The following is a 19,027-nucleotide window of genomic DNA, read 5'->3' as shown; positions in this document are numbered from 1 at the left end:
ATGCCAAAATGGAAATACACTGAAGAAGACCAATCATTATTCTGCCGTTCGGACAAATTAAACAAATCGATTTAATTAACTTGCTGGAGGGTTTTGTTTGCATATACAGAAAAATAAATGCCAGGAAGTATTCGGCACGAAAGTGGATATTTATTAGTGAGGTGGACCGCGATGAAGTGAGAGTCAGACAATACGGTATAGCTAATCCTCTTAAAGCCTGCAGGTATTAGCTATTATGCTGATCCATTGTGAAGACGTGTCCTGCGTCCTACATAAACTGTTGGCTAGCTCGTCTGTGTGCTCAACCAGCTCCACTTCAGTCTGATTGTCAGAAATGTCTTCATTCTCCGGACCAAGCAGAATTTTGGTAAGTGTGCATCTTGAATTAAAATTCAATGTTGTTGTCATTATTTTAAAACCCAGCAAATATGTCATTTCTGTGGGCTGTTTGAACCCTAAGTTTGAGTGCAATTTTTTTTTTTTTTGTTCATTGAGTTCTGGTAAGCAGCGTTGATCATATTACTAATTAAAATTAAAAGAAGTAGTTAACGGGCCATCACGGCTTCTTTTTTCATGGCAAATCCTCAAGTTTATAAAACTTTGAAGCCTGCTTCTGATCAGGGCTTGTTTAGGCAAATTCCTGAGTCAGAAAATGGCAAAAGTGCGAGCTTTGGAATTAATTGGCCCAAAATGGCTGCTACAAATCAAAATGGCCGACTTCTTTGTTTGTTTTTGTTTGTATTTGTTCATTTTTCTTTTCAGACAATCATAGAGACAATTTACAACATTCACTTTTCACATACAAATATACCTGAAAAGAAAAAGGGCTGTTCCGTTTGAAACTGATGTTGTGTTGTTTGCTAACTTGCTACTGAGTGTTTTTTTGCGGCGGCGTGTTCAGGACCCCTACAATTACATACATTTTGAGCAGGATACAAAAAGGTCATTTGTTCGTCAGAAGAGCAATGACAGTTCTAAGCTCCTACTAATGTGTTTTTTTTTGCACATAGGTTGGTCAAATGATGTGAAATGAAACACGCCGAGGAAGTGTCGGATCCTGTCAGCCCCAGTCATTCGGGGTTAGAGCCGGACTGCCCCACTGGCCCTTAATGCATCGGATTCCACCCTAGGACACACCGGGAATTATGTATTGCCTGAGAAGGAAGCGACTTCGCTTGAGGCGAGTCTTATTCCTCCTGGCCGGGGTCCTCTTCTGCATCGCGTACCAGCTAGCCATCAGCGCCGGACGCTACGAGGCGTTGCCATCTCCTCAGATCAGAGACGCTTTTACCGAGGGCTCGGCCGGATGGGTGGAGGATGTCACGGCCGAGAGTCGGCAGAAGCCAAGGAACCAAACGGCACGGGCGACCCCGTCCAACTCCACCATAGATGATAGCGCTACCGCAAGAACTCCCCCGCCGGCGACCACCAACCGGACTACTGTACATTGCATATATGTCCCGCCTCATCCCAAGGAGGAGGTCCCTACTCCATCTTCTCCATCTGAAGCTCCTCACGTGAAGGGAGAGTACCCCGAAGATCTATTTTCCGTGGAGGAGCGTAGACGAGGCTGGGTGGTCTTGCACATCTCCGGCATGATGTACATGTTTGTGTCACTTGCCATCGTGTGTGACGAATTCTTTGTCCCCGCGCTGGGGGTCATCATAGACACATTTGAAATATCCGACGACGTGGCGGGAGCTACTTTCATGGCCGCCGGAGGATCCGCCCCAGAGCTTTTCACCTCCTTGATCGGGGTCTTCATAGCCCACAGCAACGTTGGAATCGGGACTATCGTGGGTTCGGCGGTTTTCAACATCCTCTTCGTGATCGGGATGTGCGCTTTGTTCTCCCGGGAGGTTCTTCATCTCACCTGGTGGCCTCTCTTCAGAGATGTTTCCTTCTACATCGTGGACCTCATCTTGCTCATCATCTTCTTCTTGGACAATGTCATCATGTGGTGGGAGAGTATGATGCTGGTGGCCAGCTACACCTTGTATGTCACCTTTATGAAGTTTAACGGCCAAATAGAACACGTGATCAAGGCGCAGCTTTACAAACACAAGAGCATCGTCCGGATCATTACTGATGAGGAGCTCGAAGTGGTAAGGAGACCATTTCATGTTTTTGATGTTATTGCAATTACTAAGTGAACGAGTAATGACACAATTTAAGCACATTTGCAAGCAAAATATGAACTCATTTCTATTAGTTTAGTTTTTTTTTTTGTTAACAAGAGTATGAAAACCTAGATTTTTTTTTTGTACATTTAGAAAAGATATACAATTTGTGATTAATCGTGAGTTAACTAGTGAAGTCATGCGAATAATTACTATTACAAATTTTAATTGCCTCATTTTTTTTTTTTTTTTTTTAAATAATATTTTCTTTTTCTTTTTAAAGAAAAGATTATTCAAAATTATGGGCGTCATCTGGCTTGGGGAAGGAGTTATCTCACACATTTTTTTCCTCCATTGATCAACCTTGTCATTTTAATTAACTCAGACAGCTATATTTCTATTAGTTTCACATTTTTGAGTATGAAAACCTGGAAAAAAAATCAATCAATTAATTAATTGCCCCTAATTAAAAGAAAAAATATTTAAAAAATTAGGGGTGTCAGACAATTTTTTTTTTTATTGTAATTAATCGCATGACTTCACTAGTTAACTCACGATTAATCACAAATTTTATATCTGTTCTAATACAATATAAAAAAAACACTAGGTTTTCATACTCTTGTTAACAAAAGTGGGAAAAAATGTTAAACTAATAGAAATAGTTCAAATGAATTTATGACGTCTATAGCCGTCAATGGCAGTGAAAGTTAAAAGACATTTAGAAGCAAATAAATAAAATGTAGCTTTTCTGAAATTACTAAAAGGCCATAGAGATAAAGTTATTTTAAATAAATGCATAAAATACCTTAATCAAAGAAATGGGAAAAAGTATCATTTTTAATCTGGATTTAAAAGCATTGATACTTTGCGTGCAGCATAACAACCAAATGCCACTTCACCATGTTTGCTTTAAAACCTAGGCTCCATTCTAATTGACCTGAACCAATCATAGTTAGCCTGTCCCAAATGACCTATGAATTAGGATTATTGTAATTAGTGAAAATTAACAAAATAGCTCAAGCTAAAATGGAAAAATATTTTTATTAGCGAAAAAAGAAAAAAAAAGAAAAAAGATAACCGAAACTACATTGTATGTTTATAAAGCTAACTAACATTAACTACAGCAAAAATGTCTAATCCTTCGCTTTCATATTTTTTTTAATGAATTTCATACATGAGCGTTCTGGGTTTATTCTAAATGCATTTATTTCCGTATCACTACAAATAAATCCACGCACAAATAAAAACTCATCAAAAACTTCTAAACCCTCAATCATTTCTCATATTTTCACTTTCTTTCTGTACACTGTCCCAAAACCTTTGTCCATCCACTTTCTCGCTAATCCAATCACCGAGCTGCGATTTTGTCATCATCAATTTGTATTCCCTAAAAGGATCACACTCACAATCCTGACATGTTTACTGACACGTTTACGAATGTGCCAAAAGAACAAAGTGGCACTTTGAAAGGCCTGAAAGCGAAGCGACATAATCCCTCGAGGGTATGCAGAGCTGCGCATAGAGTGGCGTCAACATCAAGTGTGTTCAACCACTCATCGACAAGCTTATGTGACAGAATGTGGATGCACATACACGGGTTCAATCTGCTTGGAGATGAATAATAACATTGTTTCATTACAAATCTGCACGCAGACTAAGGCCAATGGGGACGGTGAAGATAACACGCCTCCTCCTCCGGATGACCGGAATCGGTTAAAGGTAAAAGTGAAAGCCGCATTTTGGACCATTTTCAGTCATTTCTCCACATGTTAATAAATGACCTCTGTCCTGTTCATTTGCATGGCGCCGCCATGGCAACAACAAACCTCTTGCAGCTGCTAATGATGAATTCTGCCCGCATTTCATTTTACGATGATCGTCCCCCCCCCCCCCCCCCCCCCCCAGTTGAGGCCATCCCTTCAACGCGGCGGAAGCTCGGCGTCTTTGCACAACAGCACCATGAGGAACACCATTTTCCAACTCATGATACACACGTTAGACCCCCTGGGAGAAGGTGAGCGCCCCCTACAGCCCCACATCATCAGCAGCATGTTTGGCCTTTCCCGGTTTACGTTCTTGTGGCGCTAGCGAATGTTGATTTCACCTCAAGGTCAATTCAAGGTTGCACTTTGCAGCGCTTCTTAAAAATCCTCCCAACATTCTTAAATGTTCTCTAACAGTCTTAATGGTCTTTTTCGTCGGAAGGACAATTTGAAAGAAAGACATTCGTTTGGTTTGGGTTGCAAATGTCTTAAAGGCTTAAAGATTTTTTTGCACAACTTCTAACGCTAAAAACAGGTTCCCTTTGCTGTTTGCCTACCGAGTCAACGGCATGCAGATATTTCTTTGTGCTGATGTGAATGCTTGCAGGCAAATTCAAGGACAAGGCCGAGAGTCTGAATAATGTAGTGAGACGAAAGGCTGAAGGTGAAATTGCGACGAAGAGCGAAGAAGGTAACGCACAGACGTGAAGGTCATGCCACCAAATGATGCCTTTGTAACGATAACAGTTATCTATGTCACATAGTTGTTCATTTGACAATGGAATTTATTGTTGTTGTGAAAATATGTGATCAAAAAAAAAAAAAGAAGCTCAGTCTGTTTCTTCAATAGTTGTATTTGACAGGAAACGCCTTATATTCAAGGATACAAAAAAATTGATTATAACAGTTTTGAATCTAAATCGTCTTTCTATTTGATGATTTTACATTAATTCCAAGATTTTACTCAATAGCTGTCGTAGAAAATGCGATTGATTGCGATTAATCACAAAATTTCGTGCGATTAATTAGTTAAAGATGTACTTGACAGCACTAATATAATATAATAACGTCAACATTTTGCAGCAAAAAAATAAATAATGCATATATTTGTGGAGACTGGGGTCAAGTTGTATTTTACCATTTTAAAAAATGTGCAGAATTTCACAAGGTACTTCATGTTAAAGATTTGAGATAGCTATTAACTCATTCACTGCCATTGACGACTATAGACGTCAAAAATTAATGTGAACTTTTTCTATTAGTTTTTTTCATTACATTTTTTATGAAAACCTAGAAAAAAAATTTATTGTACATTTTTTAACAGATATAAAAATTTTGATTAATCATGATTCAACTATTGAAGTCATGCGATTAATAACGAATAAAAAATTTAATCTGACGGCCCTTATTTTTTATATATTTTTTTAATTAGGGGCGTCAAGCGATTACATTTTTTAAAAAATGTAATTAATCACATGACTTCACTAGTTAACTAACGATTAATCACAAATGTTATATCTGTTCTGAATGTACAATAAAACAAATCTAGGTTTTCATACTCTTGTTAGCAAAAATGGAAAAAAAATGTTAAACTAATAGAAATAGTTCAAATGAATTTTTGACGTCTACAGCCGTCAATGGCAGTGAATGAGTTAATATGAAAAGAAAATTGCACTGAGCTGTCACCATCTTACAAATGCAGTTATGCCATCTAGTGGCAGGAAAATGACAGATCAATATCACACTTGTTTTTTTACAGTACAGTACATCGTTTTAATTTTAACCAAATTTTATGAATTATTATGAAATTACTGTATCAATGACTAAAAGATGCAGCCATATTTCTATTACTTTAACTCCCCCCCACACTTTTATGTTAACAAGAGTATGAAAACGTAGAAAAAAATATTTGATTGTACATTTAGAACAGATATAAAATTTGCAACTAATACGTGAGTTAACTATTGAAGCCATGCGATTAATTACGATTAAAAATTTTAATCGCCTGATGCCCCTAATTTTTAAATAATCTTTTCTTTTTTAAATAATCTTTCTTTCTTTTTTAAAGAAAAGATTAGTAAAAATTATGGCCGTCAAATTTTACATCTGTTCTAAATGTACAAAATGTTAATCGTCTCACACCCCTAAATACAATATTTCAGTATGATGATGTGCCGCATCTCACAGGGATATGATTGCTTTTGTTAGATGGAGACAGCGGACAGGAGCAGACCAAAGACGACCAAACTGATCCCGCAGGCGAAAATGAGGAGGAGGAGCCGCCCGAAGATGAGAAGGTACTCTCCGCCAAGCATGTCAAAAAGGCCAGAAGTCAATCTTTGATCCCTTTCTATGTAAGACGAACATGCAGCATGCAACACGCTCCGTACTTCATACTTGTGTCCAGTATACGTCTTCTTCTTGCAACACTGCAGGAGGATCGGGCCGCCGGGGGGGACGGGTCGGACGAGTCAAGCAGCGGCGAGGAGGATAGTGACGAAGATGACAGCGATGAAGATGACAGCGAAGATGAGGAGAAGGAGGAGGAGCCTCTGTCTTTAGAGTGGCCCGACACGCCACGGAAGCAAGTCACTTACCTCTTGCTGCTGCCAATCATCTTCCCTCTCTGGCTCACCGTCCCCGACGTCCGCAAACAGGTAACGACATTCAAACACTGTAACAATCACAAAAAAACGTATCGGTACGTCAAATGTGAATTTTCCTTTTCTGACAGAATTCCAGGAAATTTTTTGTGGCCACCTTCCTGGGCTCCATTCTGTGGATCGCCATCTTCTCTTACCTCATGGTGTGGTGGGCACATCAGGTCAGGACAATTGATATTGGGTTTGTCAAAGTTGCTAACAAAATTAAAATGAATCACAACCAAAATTTAAGGCACCATGAACGAGCCTGACACCGATGCTGCAGTTACGCTTGGGGCCAGAGGTGGCAGTCGCGAGTAAAAAAGTGACAAACTGCACAAAGATTCTTGAAGTCATTTTTGAGTCACATGAAGTGACCCAAAAGTGCCCCCAAATTGAACAGGAAGTGACACAGTAGTGCCCCAAAATCAACAGGAAGTGACACGGAAGTGCCCCAGAATCAACAGGAAGTGACTCAGAAGTGCCCCCAAATCAATGGGAAATACCCACTGATCTAAATCGATGACTGGATAGCTGATAGGCCAAGACTTCTGAAGCCGCGAGGCCGCCATATTGCTCCTCCCAAGAAACATTTCTCGGCATACGATCCTATACATTTAGAGTATCGAAATTGGAGAACATTTGAAACAGTACTTAGTAGTTTTAAATTTGTTAAACATAAAAAAAGAGGGCTTCAGACATTTTACAACTTGCCTTAAATACATGTATGAATTATATGCTTAATGATGTTTACAGGAGGAAACTTGTATATTTTTTATTAAAGAATTATAATTGTAATTCAACAAAAGATGCCTCTGCCAAATCTAATATTGGGGTATGAGGAACTGAGCGATAAAAGAAAAAGGGGGCCTTCAAAGCAGCACATTCCGTCCACTTGTACATTTTTACTTGTTCTAAAAAAATAGTCCAAAATAGTCCCCCCACACCTCGCCCCTTAGCTGTATATGTCTAATCTGTACGTATACCGTATAGTTGATAACTTTATACAGTAGTCTGCTCACGAGATGGGAGGAGCAAGATGGCCGCCCTGGGACTTCAACGGCTAGCACGGGCGTGTATGGGCTATCGGCTATCCAGTCATATATTCAGATTTAACAGGAAGTGACCCTGAAGTGAATCACAATCAACAGAGGTTCTCCGATCTGAACAGGAAGTGACCTGAAAGTAGCCCAAAATCAACAGGAAGTGCACCAAATTGAACAGGAAGAGACCCAGGAGTGACCACCAAACTGAATATTTGTTGTTTTCTCCTCAAATTTGTATGTTTTTTGACCAATACAAACCGTTCCGACTTTAAAGTGTTTGGATTATTATAAAATAAAAGGAAACATTTAGATTTTTTTGTTTTCTCCTCTAATTTTCCATTCAATTTTCTATCTTCCAACTTTAAACTGTTCAGCTTGTCCCTTCTGCAAAATTCCAATATTAAAGCCAATAATTCAGACTTTTTTTTTTGTATTCTATAATTTCTAAATTTTCGACCGATTCATACTGTTCCAACTTTAAACTATTTATCTTATCACTAATTCAACATTTCTACAACCGCTTTGGTGAGAGTCGCTAACTATAATTATTTGGCAGGCCAAAGGTGCAAGTACACCGCGTGAAGTAATATGTTGATTTAGCTTATTTATGTTTGTTTATAAAAAAAAAATAGAAGTAATCAATCATCCACACAATTCTTGCAGCTGAACTTTGGTTTGTCTGTACAGGTGGGCGAGACGATCGGAATCTCTGAAGAGATTATGGGCCTGACAATCCTGGCTGCCGGGACGTCCATCCCTGACCTCATCACCAGCGTCATCGTGGCCCGTAAAGGACTTGGCGACATGGCCGTGTCCAGCTCGGTGGGCAGCAATATCTTTGACATCACTGTGGGGTGAGTTTGAGCCCCATCTCGGCTCTTCTTTTTTTTGACGCCATTTAAATATTTTGGTTTCGAATTTTGAATCCGTGCATATTTCTCTTCCTGTGTGTCGAAAGTCTGCCGCTGCCGTGGCTGATCTACTCGTTCATCCACGGTTTGGTTCCCGTGGCCGTCAGCAGCAACGGGCTCTTCTGCGCCATCGTGCTGCTCTTCCTCATGCTCCTCTTCGTCATCATCTCCATCGCGTCGTGCAAGTGGAAGATGAACAAGGCTCTGGGCTTCACCATGTTCCTGCTCTATTTCATCTTCCTGGTGCTCAGCGTCATGCTGGAGGACCGCATCATCGTCTGCCCCGTCTCCATCTGAAGGTCATGTGACGTCACGCCAGGTGGACTCTACGCGGGACCCCAGCGCTCGCACGCCCTCAGTATGATTGTGCGGGAGGATTTCAGTTAATACAGAAAGCCTTTCAGTTAAACTAAAAAGACTTCTGTTTTCAACTCAAATGTGCCTCTCATTACGAGGGGCCATCCGGGACATAATTAAGAATTACAGGCACTACTAAAATGCTCTTTGTCACAGCACCAACAGAATTCGGGTATAACCCTCACACACACTACTGGAACATGTATTTCAGTATATAGTGTGAGAGCATTACGTATCTATGAGAGGATTTGAGTGTATGAGAATGTTTCAGCTATGAGAGTATATGAGAGGATTTTGTGTATGTGAGCATTTTAGTATAATGTGTGAGAATTTCAGTACGTGTGAGTGCATTTGTGTGTATTTTTTTATGAGAGAGGAAAGAGCATATTAGTATAAAGCGTGAGGGTATTTCACTGTGATGAGAAAGATTTAATTTGTGTGTGTGAGAGATAAGTTTTGTGTATGTAAATGTTTTAGTATGATGTGGTAAAAGCATTTCAAGTGTGTAAGAGGACTTTGTAATGTGAGTTTTAGTATGTGTGTGAGTGCATTTCAGTTTTAGCGTGAGAGGGATTGATGTGTTTTAGTATGTGTGAGAGGATTTCAGTTGTGTGAAGATTGATGCGAGCGTTTTAGTATATGTGTGAGAGGATTTTGTGAATGTGTTCTTAGCATGATGTATGAGAGAACTTCAGCTGAGTGTGAGATCATTTTTGCATGTGAGCATTAAAGGTATAAACTGTGAGAGCATTTTGTCTATGGAAGCATTTGAATTGGCGTGAGAGCATTTCGGTAGCGTGAGAATTTTGTGGATGTGAACATTTTAATATGGGTGAGATTTCAGTCAATTCAGAAGGCCTCACTGATGTCGGCATGCTAGAACTTAAGCAAAGTGTTTTAGTAGTCATTGTGAGAGCATTTCAGTAGTGTGTGACGTTTCAGTATAGCGTGAGAGGGAATCGTTTTTAAATGAATGTGTGAGCAAATCATTTTCCATTAGTGGGTTTGAGAGAGTTTCAGTTTTGAGTAAATCATTTTTTTTGTAGTTATTTCAGATGGCCCTTTATATTAAATTGCAGACCATTTTGCTTTGTTTTAAATCAAAACTTTATGCAAATCAGCAATTCAAGCAGATATTCAAAAATGCTTGTGTTTATTACAAAATGAACACAAATAACAGATCCACTTCTTTTGAATGTAGTTTCATATAAATTAGTGTCCACCTTACAAATGGCGAAAAACAAAACCTTGACTCAAGTAGACATCAAGTGGTGAGTTTTCTTATAGAGAAAAGTGTAGAGAATGTGAACGTACGCGCCGTTTGATTCCAAGCAAGGGTACGGCCTGAATGTGAGTCAAAGGGCAACAAAGAGAAGTTGACACAGTGACTTGAAGTGATGCAGGGCACGGCTGCTCTTTCAAACCTTAAGCCTTGCACACACACAAAAAAACAACTGCTATGTGCAAGAAAACCTGCTTTTATCTTCATTTTATAGTCATTTATCAAATGAAATCTACAAAATACATCAAATTCTGTTCACGTATACGGTTGTAAAGTTGTGATGAATCCAACTGAAATATTTTTGATTCCTCTAGTTATCACATATTTTGATTGTACTTTACTGAGGGAATGTATCCTTGGTGGTCCCATACAACACAACCTTGTACAACAAATCTCACAAAAAAAAAAAAAAGGTATTGCTTTAAAAACGATATTAATCTTATTAGAATTTCTCTTTTGGGTTCTTTTGGTACGCTGTAGAAAAAAAAACAATACACGAATAAAGATTGTGCATATAAATGAATTTAGTGCTCCCTTCTTGACTTAAAAATGTTTTATTTCATTTTTTTCAAATATTTATCTTTTTATTTTTTATGATTTTTATCACCATTACCATGTACTTTAGTGTCTTCACGTATTAAAGTGTTTACATGGTGAGGATGAGTAGGAATGTATTTTGCTTTTGGTAAAGCTGTATGCGTTAAGACATAAAAACATCAACAATACATTTTGTTACATGGTCCGGTCAAACCCATCACATCTTTGGCTGCTGGGCCAATGCAGAGCTCATCTTGTCAAAGTGCTTTGAAACAGTTTCAACACGGGTCGCCAGGACCACAAAGTCAATGTTGAGAATACGCATTATTTCACATAGTTTTAAAACACAAATTCATTTAAAAAAAAAAAGAAAAAAAAGTGTAATAACTGTACAGTTGACTGGTCGCTATAGTAAAAATACAGTGGAATGTCCTCAATATTTACTCAAGACTCACAGCTCCGCACGTCCCAGCGCTCAACAGTGAAGACATGTCATCATGGCAGTTGCTTTTGCTTTTAAGTCATATTCCCATTGTGCTTAGAAGGAGCTCAGGTGAGCTTGTCCTGAGTCTGAAGTCCCCAAACTTCCCCCCACCCTTTTTTTGTGTGTAGCATCTCGTTCACAGACTGGGCTCCCCAAAAGTTTTCCTGCACTCCATGACACCCGCTCCAGGGGGGCGGTCACAGTTATGTGTCAGTTTGACCTGACTGGGGGTGAGGCGGTCGTAGGCCAGCTTGTACTCGCGGTCAAATGCATCTGCAACGAAACGAGAATGAGTTAACACGTGGATGCGAGGTCTTAAGAAGAACTTAGCCCTATCTTGTCTCGCCAGCTGGCTAGCTATCCGGTTAGCTAACTAGCTAGCTATCGAGCTAGCTGGCTGGCTAATCTCGATTATACAAACTTGTATAATCATTTAAGACTACTTTTATTTTTTAGAATAACATGACTTAAAAAAAAAGTAGACCTCCAAGAATCACTTGAGTTAAGAGTAAGTAAAAATAAAAAAACTACTCAAATACTGCGTATAGCTGACTGTCTGGTAAGATAGCTGTCTGGCTAGCTAACTGGCTATCTATCTTGCTAGCTTGATTATACAAAACTGTACTAATGTCAAACTATAGTTACTTTCAGAATAACATGACTCAATAAAAAAAGAGAAAAGAAAATAGTTCTCCAAGAATTACTTAAATAAGTTTTAAAAAAGCTACTCAAGTATGAGTATCGCTGACTATCTGGCAAGAGAGCTATCTGGCTATCTCGCTAGCTCCATTGTACAAAATTGTACTAATGTAAAACTACTGTTACTTTTAGAATAACACGACTCAATAAAAAAGGAGGGAAAAAGTAGACCTCCAAAATTTACTTGAGTAAAAGTAAATGGAAAAAAAGATTCTCAAGTAGTGAGTAATTTGTGGCTTTTGATTGATCTTGAATGTCAAATAGACAAAAACATCCAATTAACTCTTTGACTGCCATAAACGTTATAAAACGTTTAGCATAAACCTAGGGAAGGGCGCCGAGGACGTTAAAAGACGTCCCCTATGTTTTTTTTTTTTTTTTTCAAAAACGGGTGCAGGAAAGCCTTGGGCAGCTGTGCTGAAAGAATCAGGCTGATCTGATTAGTCAAAGACTCGTTTTGGCCCCTAGAGGGCAGCGATGACTCTCTTTGCACAAGGTTGGATGGGCCGCCCACCGTGGGCGTCAGTAGAAGACGTGAGGCGGAGCTAGAGTGTTGAGGAGACAATGGCTGATCCAAGCCACAATGGCTAGACCAAGCAACCGGTTACAAGCAGCTCACGCTTGAGCATTTTTTTCAAAGACGGAAAGCATCAATCAATACTAAAAAGCGCATTGATGTCAACGATGATGATGACAACGAGCTCTACGCCAAAGTTGGAAGCTTTGGCCTGTTACTATCACGTAGTAAGCCTCACCGGCTACGCGCGGCTAGCGCGGCTAGCGCTGCTAAGGCCGGAAAACGCGCACAATAGCCGGCCGGGTACTTCTGCACAAGCGGACATTCGATCGGGCGATGGAGAGTTGGCATCGACCAATGCAGATTGATGATGATGATGATGATGACTGCGAGTTTGACGCCAAAGTTGGAAGCCTGGACGTGTTTACGATCACGTTGTAAGCCTCACCGGCTACGCGCGGCTAGCGCGGCTAGCGCTGCTAAGGCCGGAAAACGCGGAGCTGCACAAGCGGACATTCGATCGGACAATGAAGAGTACCCCGAGTCCAATGCATATTCATCGGAGGAGCGGGTACAGTCTGATCACGGAGAAGACACTGTTTCTGGACTACGATGCCACCATGAATGGAGTGGATAAAATGGATCATGCAAATGCTGTTGCGTCTTCTTGCACGCAGGAGAGTGTTACACAAAGAAAAACTGTCGTTGAAACATCCACATATTTGTAAATAGCACCACAGTTGCACACATTTGTAAATAGTTTGCCAAATTGTTGTCAAATTGTTACACTGTTGAATGTAAATAAACGTATTTTGCTATCAAAAAACACTTTTTCATTCTTGGTGGTAGTGTTTTATAGAAGTAAAGCACTATTTAGGTGTTTGTGGCATCATTCATGGACAAAAAGAAGTGTCAAATTCACTAGAATGCATGAAATAATATCGTTTCACTAAAAGCTTGATTTCTCCGTATTTTGGTCCAACACAGGCGAAATTGGGTCAAACTAACCATTTTCTATTGTTGATTACTAAAGAACGGAATAAGGTAGAAACAAACTCTTTTTTTCTGATGAAAGATGAAAGTCCAATCTTTCATTTGGTAGTACGTGTGTTTCCATAGTCCAAACAGAACATTTTCTGTGGACCTTGAAAATCAGTCAAAATGCTTAAATCGGCTGGCACTGGCGGCATCCCTTTTCTGAAAACGTCTGGCAGTCAAAGAGTTAAATGCGCAAATTCAGATATTGCCCAATGATGACACTTTAACTAGAATAAATAAATAAATAAATGTTAAAACAACAAAATAAGGTGATTTGCTGTTTCTCCATGTTTCACTAATAAATCTTCACAATGCTTTTTACAAAAGATCTTAATAGGGTTTTGTAAGAGAAACGCATATTTAAATGACGTACTCGTAATCATTTTCACGTCATGACGTCACAAAGCCTTTAAATGACATTTCGTCGGTCATCGCGGCGTTATGAAAAGCCTTATTAGCGAACCTCTTTTAAGATGACGTGACAAACAGCATTAGGCTGAGCAGAAAGAGGAAGTTTACTGAATCCGAAGACAGAACAAAGCTACAGAAAGAAGAAAATGAGCGAGCAGCGTTTTAAGGTTGGATAAGCTGCCTTGGCAAATGCAACAATGTCATTTTATTTGTAAAAATAAAAAAAAACTGTTGTAGGTTTCACTTCAAATTTCCCAGTCCTATGACATTGAAGATATCATGTTTTTGAACTTACTGATGTTGATGTTGTTCTTCCCCAAAGACACCAGAGTGAGGAATAATAAATCTCTGTACAAGCTCCTATATGGGACACACGCACACACACGCACACACACAACCCCAGTTAGTTACTTCTCATTCTCACTGGTGTCCAATTCCAACGCAAACCTTGCACCTCCTCACCTCTGTCTTTTAAAACCCAGCTCGGGCCCCAGCAGCTGAATAATTTGGCTCATGGGCTGGTAGATGTCGCTCTTCTTGATGCTCCTCGCCAAACTCTGAAGCAGCTCCACGGTGAAGAGCTGCCCCTCCTCGCACAGGCCCGAGCGAACCAGAGAGTTGGCGCCTGCAACGGAAACGCAGATCGAGCGAAGCGCTGATAAAGGACAGGCGGTGCAAAATGCAATTATGCGCAACTGTGCCGTTACTTGAAAGCACGATTGTCATTTACTTATCCGTAACGGAATCTCGGGGCTAATTGAATCTTTTGAGATAGAGAGTAAATGAAAACAAATGCCTTCATGACTTACAATGTGTGTTCCAGAGGACGTAACAAGGTTGGACTTTGTCCTGGTGCAACTTGAGGTTGTCCCACATGATCCTCACCAGCACCTGCTTGCTGTCTTCAGAGGAAACGCCGGAAAGAGCCTGCAGACATGATGAAAAGTAGTCAGTATTGCACATAATACTTTCCCTTTTAATTATAATAACAATAATGATAATGGGCTGTTTATTTTATTGTATATATATATATATGGTGTCAAAATTATTGTATTCATTTTGAGTTCATTTAAAGTTCCTTTAATGCCACCCCAACCATTTTTAAGGTGCGATTTATGACCGCCCCTTACTTAGCCTTTATTGTACATTTAGAACAGATATAAAATTTGTGATTAATCGTGAGTTAACTAGTGAAGTCATGCGATTAATTAAGAAAAAAAATATTTATCGCCTGACGCCCCTAATTTTTAATAATCTTTTCTTTGTTTTTTTTCAAAAAGTATTTTTAATTATTTTTTCAAAAACATTTTTAATAATCTTTTCTTTTTAAAGAAAAGATTATTAAAAATTAGGGGTGTCAGGCGATTAAATATTTTCGTAATTAATCGCATGACTTCACTAGTTAACTCACGATTAATCACAAATTGTATATCTGTTCTAAATGTACAAAAAAAAAATTCTAGGTTTTCATACTCTGGTTAACAAAAGTGGAAAAAATGTTAAACTAATAGAAATAGTTCAAATGAATTTTTTACGTCTATAGCCGTCAATGGCAGTGAATGAGTTAATATAACTATGATTCCCCCCCCCTGCCAAATATTGAAATAGTCCTACAATATACAAAAATATTGGCACAGTCCTACAAAAAATACATATCGGTCATCCCTACTTTGAATGAGTAAAAACAAAGTATCAACTTTCCATTCCGCAAAAATGGCAAGTTTTACTAACCTGATCGCCATGGCGGCAGTGTTGTGAGGCCAGGATGAGCGCCGGCAGATGACTGGGCAGCTCCAGCCTCCGAAAGAACCACACGAGGTTCCAGAAGACGATGGGGTGCTGGTCCACAACCCCTGGCGAGTAGATGGCCTGCTCGCCCTCATTCACAAGGAGGCTCTCCAGTTCCTTCCAAAGAACCAGAGGGCTCAGATACGGCACCGTCACCGGTTCTGACGCCCCGGCATTCCTTGGGGTAGTGTAGTCCGCCTCAGACGTTTTGGTTTCGCGGTTGAGCGAAGTAGATGCGTCGCCCTCGGTAACCGGAACAGACTGCTGGAGGGATCTGAGAGTAGACACGGTGGATCAGATTAAAGAGGCCACATGGATGAAGGATTTATGTGTGTGCGCGCGCGCGTTTGAATGAAACCACTTGCCTGCAGGTAGGCCTCAAATCTTTGACCTCCGCATTGAGGAAAGGCAGGAAGGCTGAGCCGCAGAAGGGACACGTGCTGTTGAGGTTGGAGTCGTTGGCCGTCCAGCCGGCCATGATCTCCTCGTCGTACACCAGAGAGTCGCACGTTTTGCACAGCGAGCAGCTGGACATCATCACCTGCATGCAAAATGTCAAATCGGGGGAAATGAAACCGCTTGGCAAGATGGAGGAATATTTGCAGGTATGGATTTTTTAATGAACTCACCTCAATGGAATAAGCGGGAGAAGGCTTGAAGCGGTTTATTTCGGGCGAGGAATCCGGAGTGTGAGAACTTCGAGAAGGAACTGTCAAACCACCTACAAATAATGTATACACAAATTAGGTTCAACCCAATCAAATAAGAGAACAATTCAAAACAAACGGAGTTAGATTTTAATGCTGAACTAAAATTGGCATGCTGATTCCAAAATGGTAGTTATTTTTTGTAGCATGTCTCCCCAGCTTACCCTCCAGATAAGCAAAATGCCACTGATTAGCTGGAGTAAGACTGTAGTAAAAAAACCAAAAAAAAACCAAAGCTGATTACGATTGGACTCATCTACAGCTACACGGCGTCGCAACTTGTTTGTGCGGTCACAATTGAGACTGTGTGGTGAGGTGTGTGCATGAGCTTCCAATAGATCAATATCAGCAAACATAGTAGCAATTAATTAAACAATCAATTATCATGAGCATACCGTTAAGCTCTATTCCATTTTAGTGTTGTACATTTATTTCATTTTTTTTTTTAAGAAACAAGGATCCTATAGCTCTAAAATTTGACATGACGCACAAACTAAGCAACAAAATTTTTTTCCCCCCCATCTTAGGGGAGGCAGCCATTTTGCCACTCGACTGGAAATGACATTACAGTTGCTCAGAAAACGACCAATCTCGACTCACCTGTTTTCTGACTTTGACATGTGACATTAGCAAGATGAGCCACGATTGGTCGTTACCTTCGCCCTTACCAACGGATGTCATTTTCAGTCGACAGCAAGTGGCAATACTACTCCCTCGTACTGGGCTCCATCGCCCCCCGGGTGAATTTTGAACATTTTCCAGAAGGACTTCCAGGAAATTGATCCAGGGGCCTTTTTACAATTTATCCAATGGTGTACGGCCCGTCGCTGTACGACCGACCACTCCAGAGATAGAGGGGGGGCACATGCCGGATTTTTACCCGCCGTCGGAACCATCGATCCTTGGTAAAATGTTGGGATTTCCTGGGGCCGTATCTCCGCAACCCTAACGCCTACCGGGGACATACGGGCATCCCCATATTGGTCTCAACGAGACCTTTCCAACGGTGTATGGCCCGTCGCTTTACGAACTTTTGCTTTGGAGATAGAGGGCTGTCAGTTTCGCCAATGTCATGAACGAGGACGCGGTCTTTTTCCCCAGGAACGCTCCGGGAAGTCCGGGTATACTTTTTTGATTTTTACTGGGCTGGCAGTGAATGAGTTAATCAGAATGCCATGTTAAGAATAGTGGGGCTTCACAGAACATATTATTGTAAAGATTTTTTTTTTAGCTGACTTTAAAAACCAGCTGTCAGACCTAAAATTGTGTTCCCAATCTGCTCAAAATCCACAAAAGCATTTTTAGTGTGTGTATCTTTGCACAGGTGTACTTAATGCGAGCATATGCATGTTACTTGGAAGAGCCCACACGCTTACGCACAGCTTTCACGCCTGCTGGCCTAATTTCCCTCAGCACAGCAGCAGGCGCGCTTTTAACACAAAACGACCAAATGTAGACAGTTGCTGTGGGAACGCACGAATGATGCTGCACTCAAACATGCCGAACATCTTTTGCATCGGAGGTTTCGACACCGATGGGCTCCAATATACAGCGCGGTGAAACAAACCAGAGAAGGAGTTGTGTCGGAAGACCCTGTCGGGGGAGGCGGGGCTGCTCAGGTGGGCGTGGCCCGCCGCGGGGCTCCTCCTGAGTCGGGCCGCGGCGCCGTGCTGCGGTGACACGAAGCCGTCCGCGTCGAGGCAGGAGTCGTTATCGACCAGCGAGGAGCAGTCGGCGTCTCCCGAGGTGAGCGAGGACACGCTGATGCGATCGCAATTTGAGTCCTAAAAGACGAAATGTGTTCAGGGTGAAAAGGCTCGTTCGGAGTGACGCGCGCTTGGGCGGCGCTGACCTGTGTTAAGGAGGTTTGCGAGGACAGTCGCGAGTAGAGGCGGCTGGCCTTCTCGGCGACGCCCTTGAAGAGGACGCTGCTCTTGAAGCTGTCCAGGCTGGGGGTGAAGAGGGAGTCCATGGAGAAGGAGGAGGTGGAAGGAGTTGGGGACGAGGGCAACACCAAGGACGAAGGCCGCTCCCTGCCGAGAGGGAGCGACGGCGACGTCCTGAGCCGCTCTCGAGATTTGACGGGTAGCGGGAGGTGGGTGTTGGAACGTAGCAACGTGTGGGGTCGGGTGGACTGTGAGGAGGGGCTGGATTGGTTCTGCGCGTCCATGTTGGGTCTGCAGCTCCTCAGCGGGCTGTTGGTGTTCATGTACGTTTCGATCTCCTCGGCCAGCTCACGGCGGGCGGTGGGCGTGCTGACGCTGCCTTGGCCGCGCTCTTGCGCCGTGGCCATAAGAGACAGGGGGTCAAACCCGGCCTCAATATCCGATCGACTCGATGTCGCACGGTTGCAGGTTCTGGTCGGGTCCTGTTCACCGTCAGGCTCTGTCGCCTCTTCCAGACCGCTCAGTTTGTCAGCAGCAATTTGGTGATGCTTGCTGGAGTTGAGCGGAGGGACGGCGAGCTTCGGCGCTCCCGACCCGACTGACAAGTCCAGAGACTTTGGCCGCTCTGCTTGGGTCAGAGGTCCGCACATCATGCTGTCGTTTAATGACGGACTGGAAATCAGGCTGCCAGCATTGCCTGGAACACAAACACATTATTGTAGGGTGCAACAATTTCAAAAAAATTTTTTTTGGGGGGGGTCCAATATCGAGACAATATTGAACTAACAATATAATAAACTATTTTGGTCTTATAGGTTAGGTTTACCCTAAAATAAAGG

The 19,027-nt window shown here is 41.5% G+C and overlaps 2 protein-coding genes across 6 annotated transcripts in view; one reads left to right on the top strand and one right to left on the bottom strand.

Annotated features, from left to right (window-relative positions):
• The first annotated feature begins 197 nt into the window (after nucleotides 1-197).
• LOC147175317 (sodium/potassium/calcium exchanger 1-like) lies at nucleotides 198-9,584 on the top strand. 2 transcript variants are annotated; one of them, XM_086073406.1, is made up of 10 exons: nucleotides 198-367; nucleotides 1,011-2,105; nucleotides 3,774-3,839; nucleotides 4,026-4,134; nucleotides 4,491-4,574; nucleotides 6,092-6,237; nucleotides 6,319-6,540; nucleotides 6,618-6,707; nucleotides 8,259-8,425; nucleotides 8,530-9,584. In XM_086073406.1, exons 2-10 carry the CDS (start codon nucleotides 1,146-1,148, stop codon nucleotides 8,777-8,779), a joined length of 2,094 nt encoding a protein of 697 aa, XP_085929532.1. In that variant the 5' UTR covers nucleotides 198-367; nucleotides 1,011-1,145; the 3' UTR covers nucleotides 8,780-9,584. The 2 variants fall into 2 exon arrangements, with proteins under 2 accessions (XP_085929532.1, XP_085929533.1); XM_086073407.1 differs by having other exon boundaries at nucleotides 201-367; nucleotides 6,092-6,180.
• A 391-nt stretch (nucleotides 9,585-9,975) lies between these two features.
• dennd4a (DENN/MADD domain containing 4A) overlaps nucleotides 9,976-19,027 on the bottom strand; it is a 28,055-nt gene continuing 19,003 nt past the window's right edge. For all 4 annotated transcript variants that reach the window (XM_086073401.1, XM_086073403.1, XM_086073402.1 and 1 more), the window contains 9 exons: nucleotides 18,155-18,885; nucleotides 17,870-18,086; nucleotides 16,225-16,316; nucleotides 15,961-16,136; nucleotides 15,539-15,869; nucleotides 14,617-14,734; nucleotides 14,270-14,432; nucleotides 14,103-14,167; nucleotides 9,976-11,415 (listed from right to left, as the gene is read on the bottom strand). In XM_086073401.1, the coding sequence (XP_085929527.1) occupies nucleotides 11,279-11,415; nucleotides 14,103-14,167; nucleotides 14,270-14,432; nucleotides 14,617-14,734; nucleotides 15,539-15,869; nucleotides 15,961-16,136; nucleotides 16,225-16,316; nucleotides 17,870-18,086; nucleotides 18,155-18,885 (2,030 nt within the window). In that variant the 3' untranslated portion in view covers nucleotides 9,976-11,278. The remainder of the gene's footprint in view (nucleotides 11,416-14,102; nucleotides 14,168-14,269; nucleotides 14,433-14,616; nucleotides 14,735-15,538; nucleotides 15,870-15,960; nucleotides 16,137-16,224; nucleotides 16,317-17,869; nucleotides 18,087-18,154; nucleotides 18,886-19,027) is intronic.

Source organism: Leptonotus elevatus, chromosome 4, assembly GCF_054856555.1.
Source record: "Leptonotus elevatus isolate MCC_2025b chromosome 4, RoL_Lele_1.0, whole genome shotgun sequence".
Taxonomy (NCBI): Eukaryota; Metazoa; Chordata; class Actinopteri; order Syngnathiformes; family Syngnathidae; genus Leptonotus; species Leptonotus elevatus.
This window is presented reverse-complemented; position numbering and strand designations above follow the sequence as displayed.

What these genes read in the sequence shown, in the direction of transcription:
- LOC147175317 (XM_086073406.1), top strand. Translation starts at nt 1,146, where the DNA reads ATGTATTGCCTGAGAAGGAAGCGACTTCGCTTGAGGCGAGTCTTATTC. An exon ending in CTGATGAGGAGCTCGAAGTG is followed by an intron (nt 2,106 to 3,773) that starts GTAAGGAGACCA and finishes ATCTGCACGCAG; the next exon opens with ACTAAGGCCAATGGGGACGG. An exon ending in GTTAGACCCCCTGGGAGAAG is followed by an intron (nt 4,135 to 4,490) that starts GTGAGCGCCCCC and finishes GAATGCTTGCAG; the next exon opens with GCAAATTCAAGGACAAGGCC.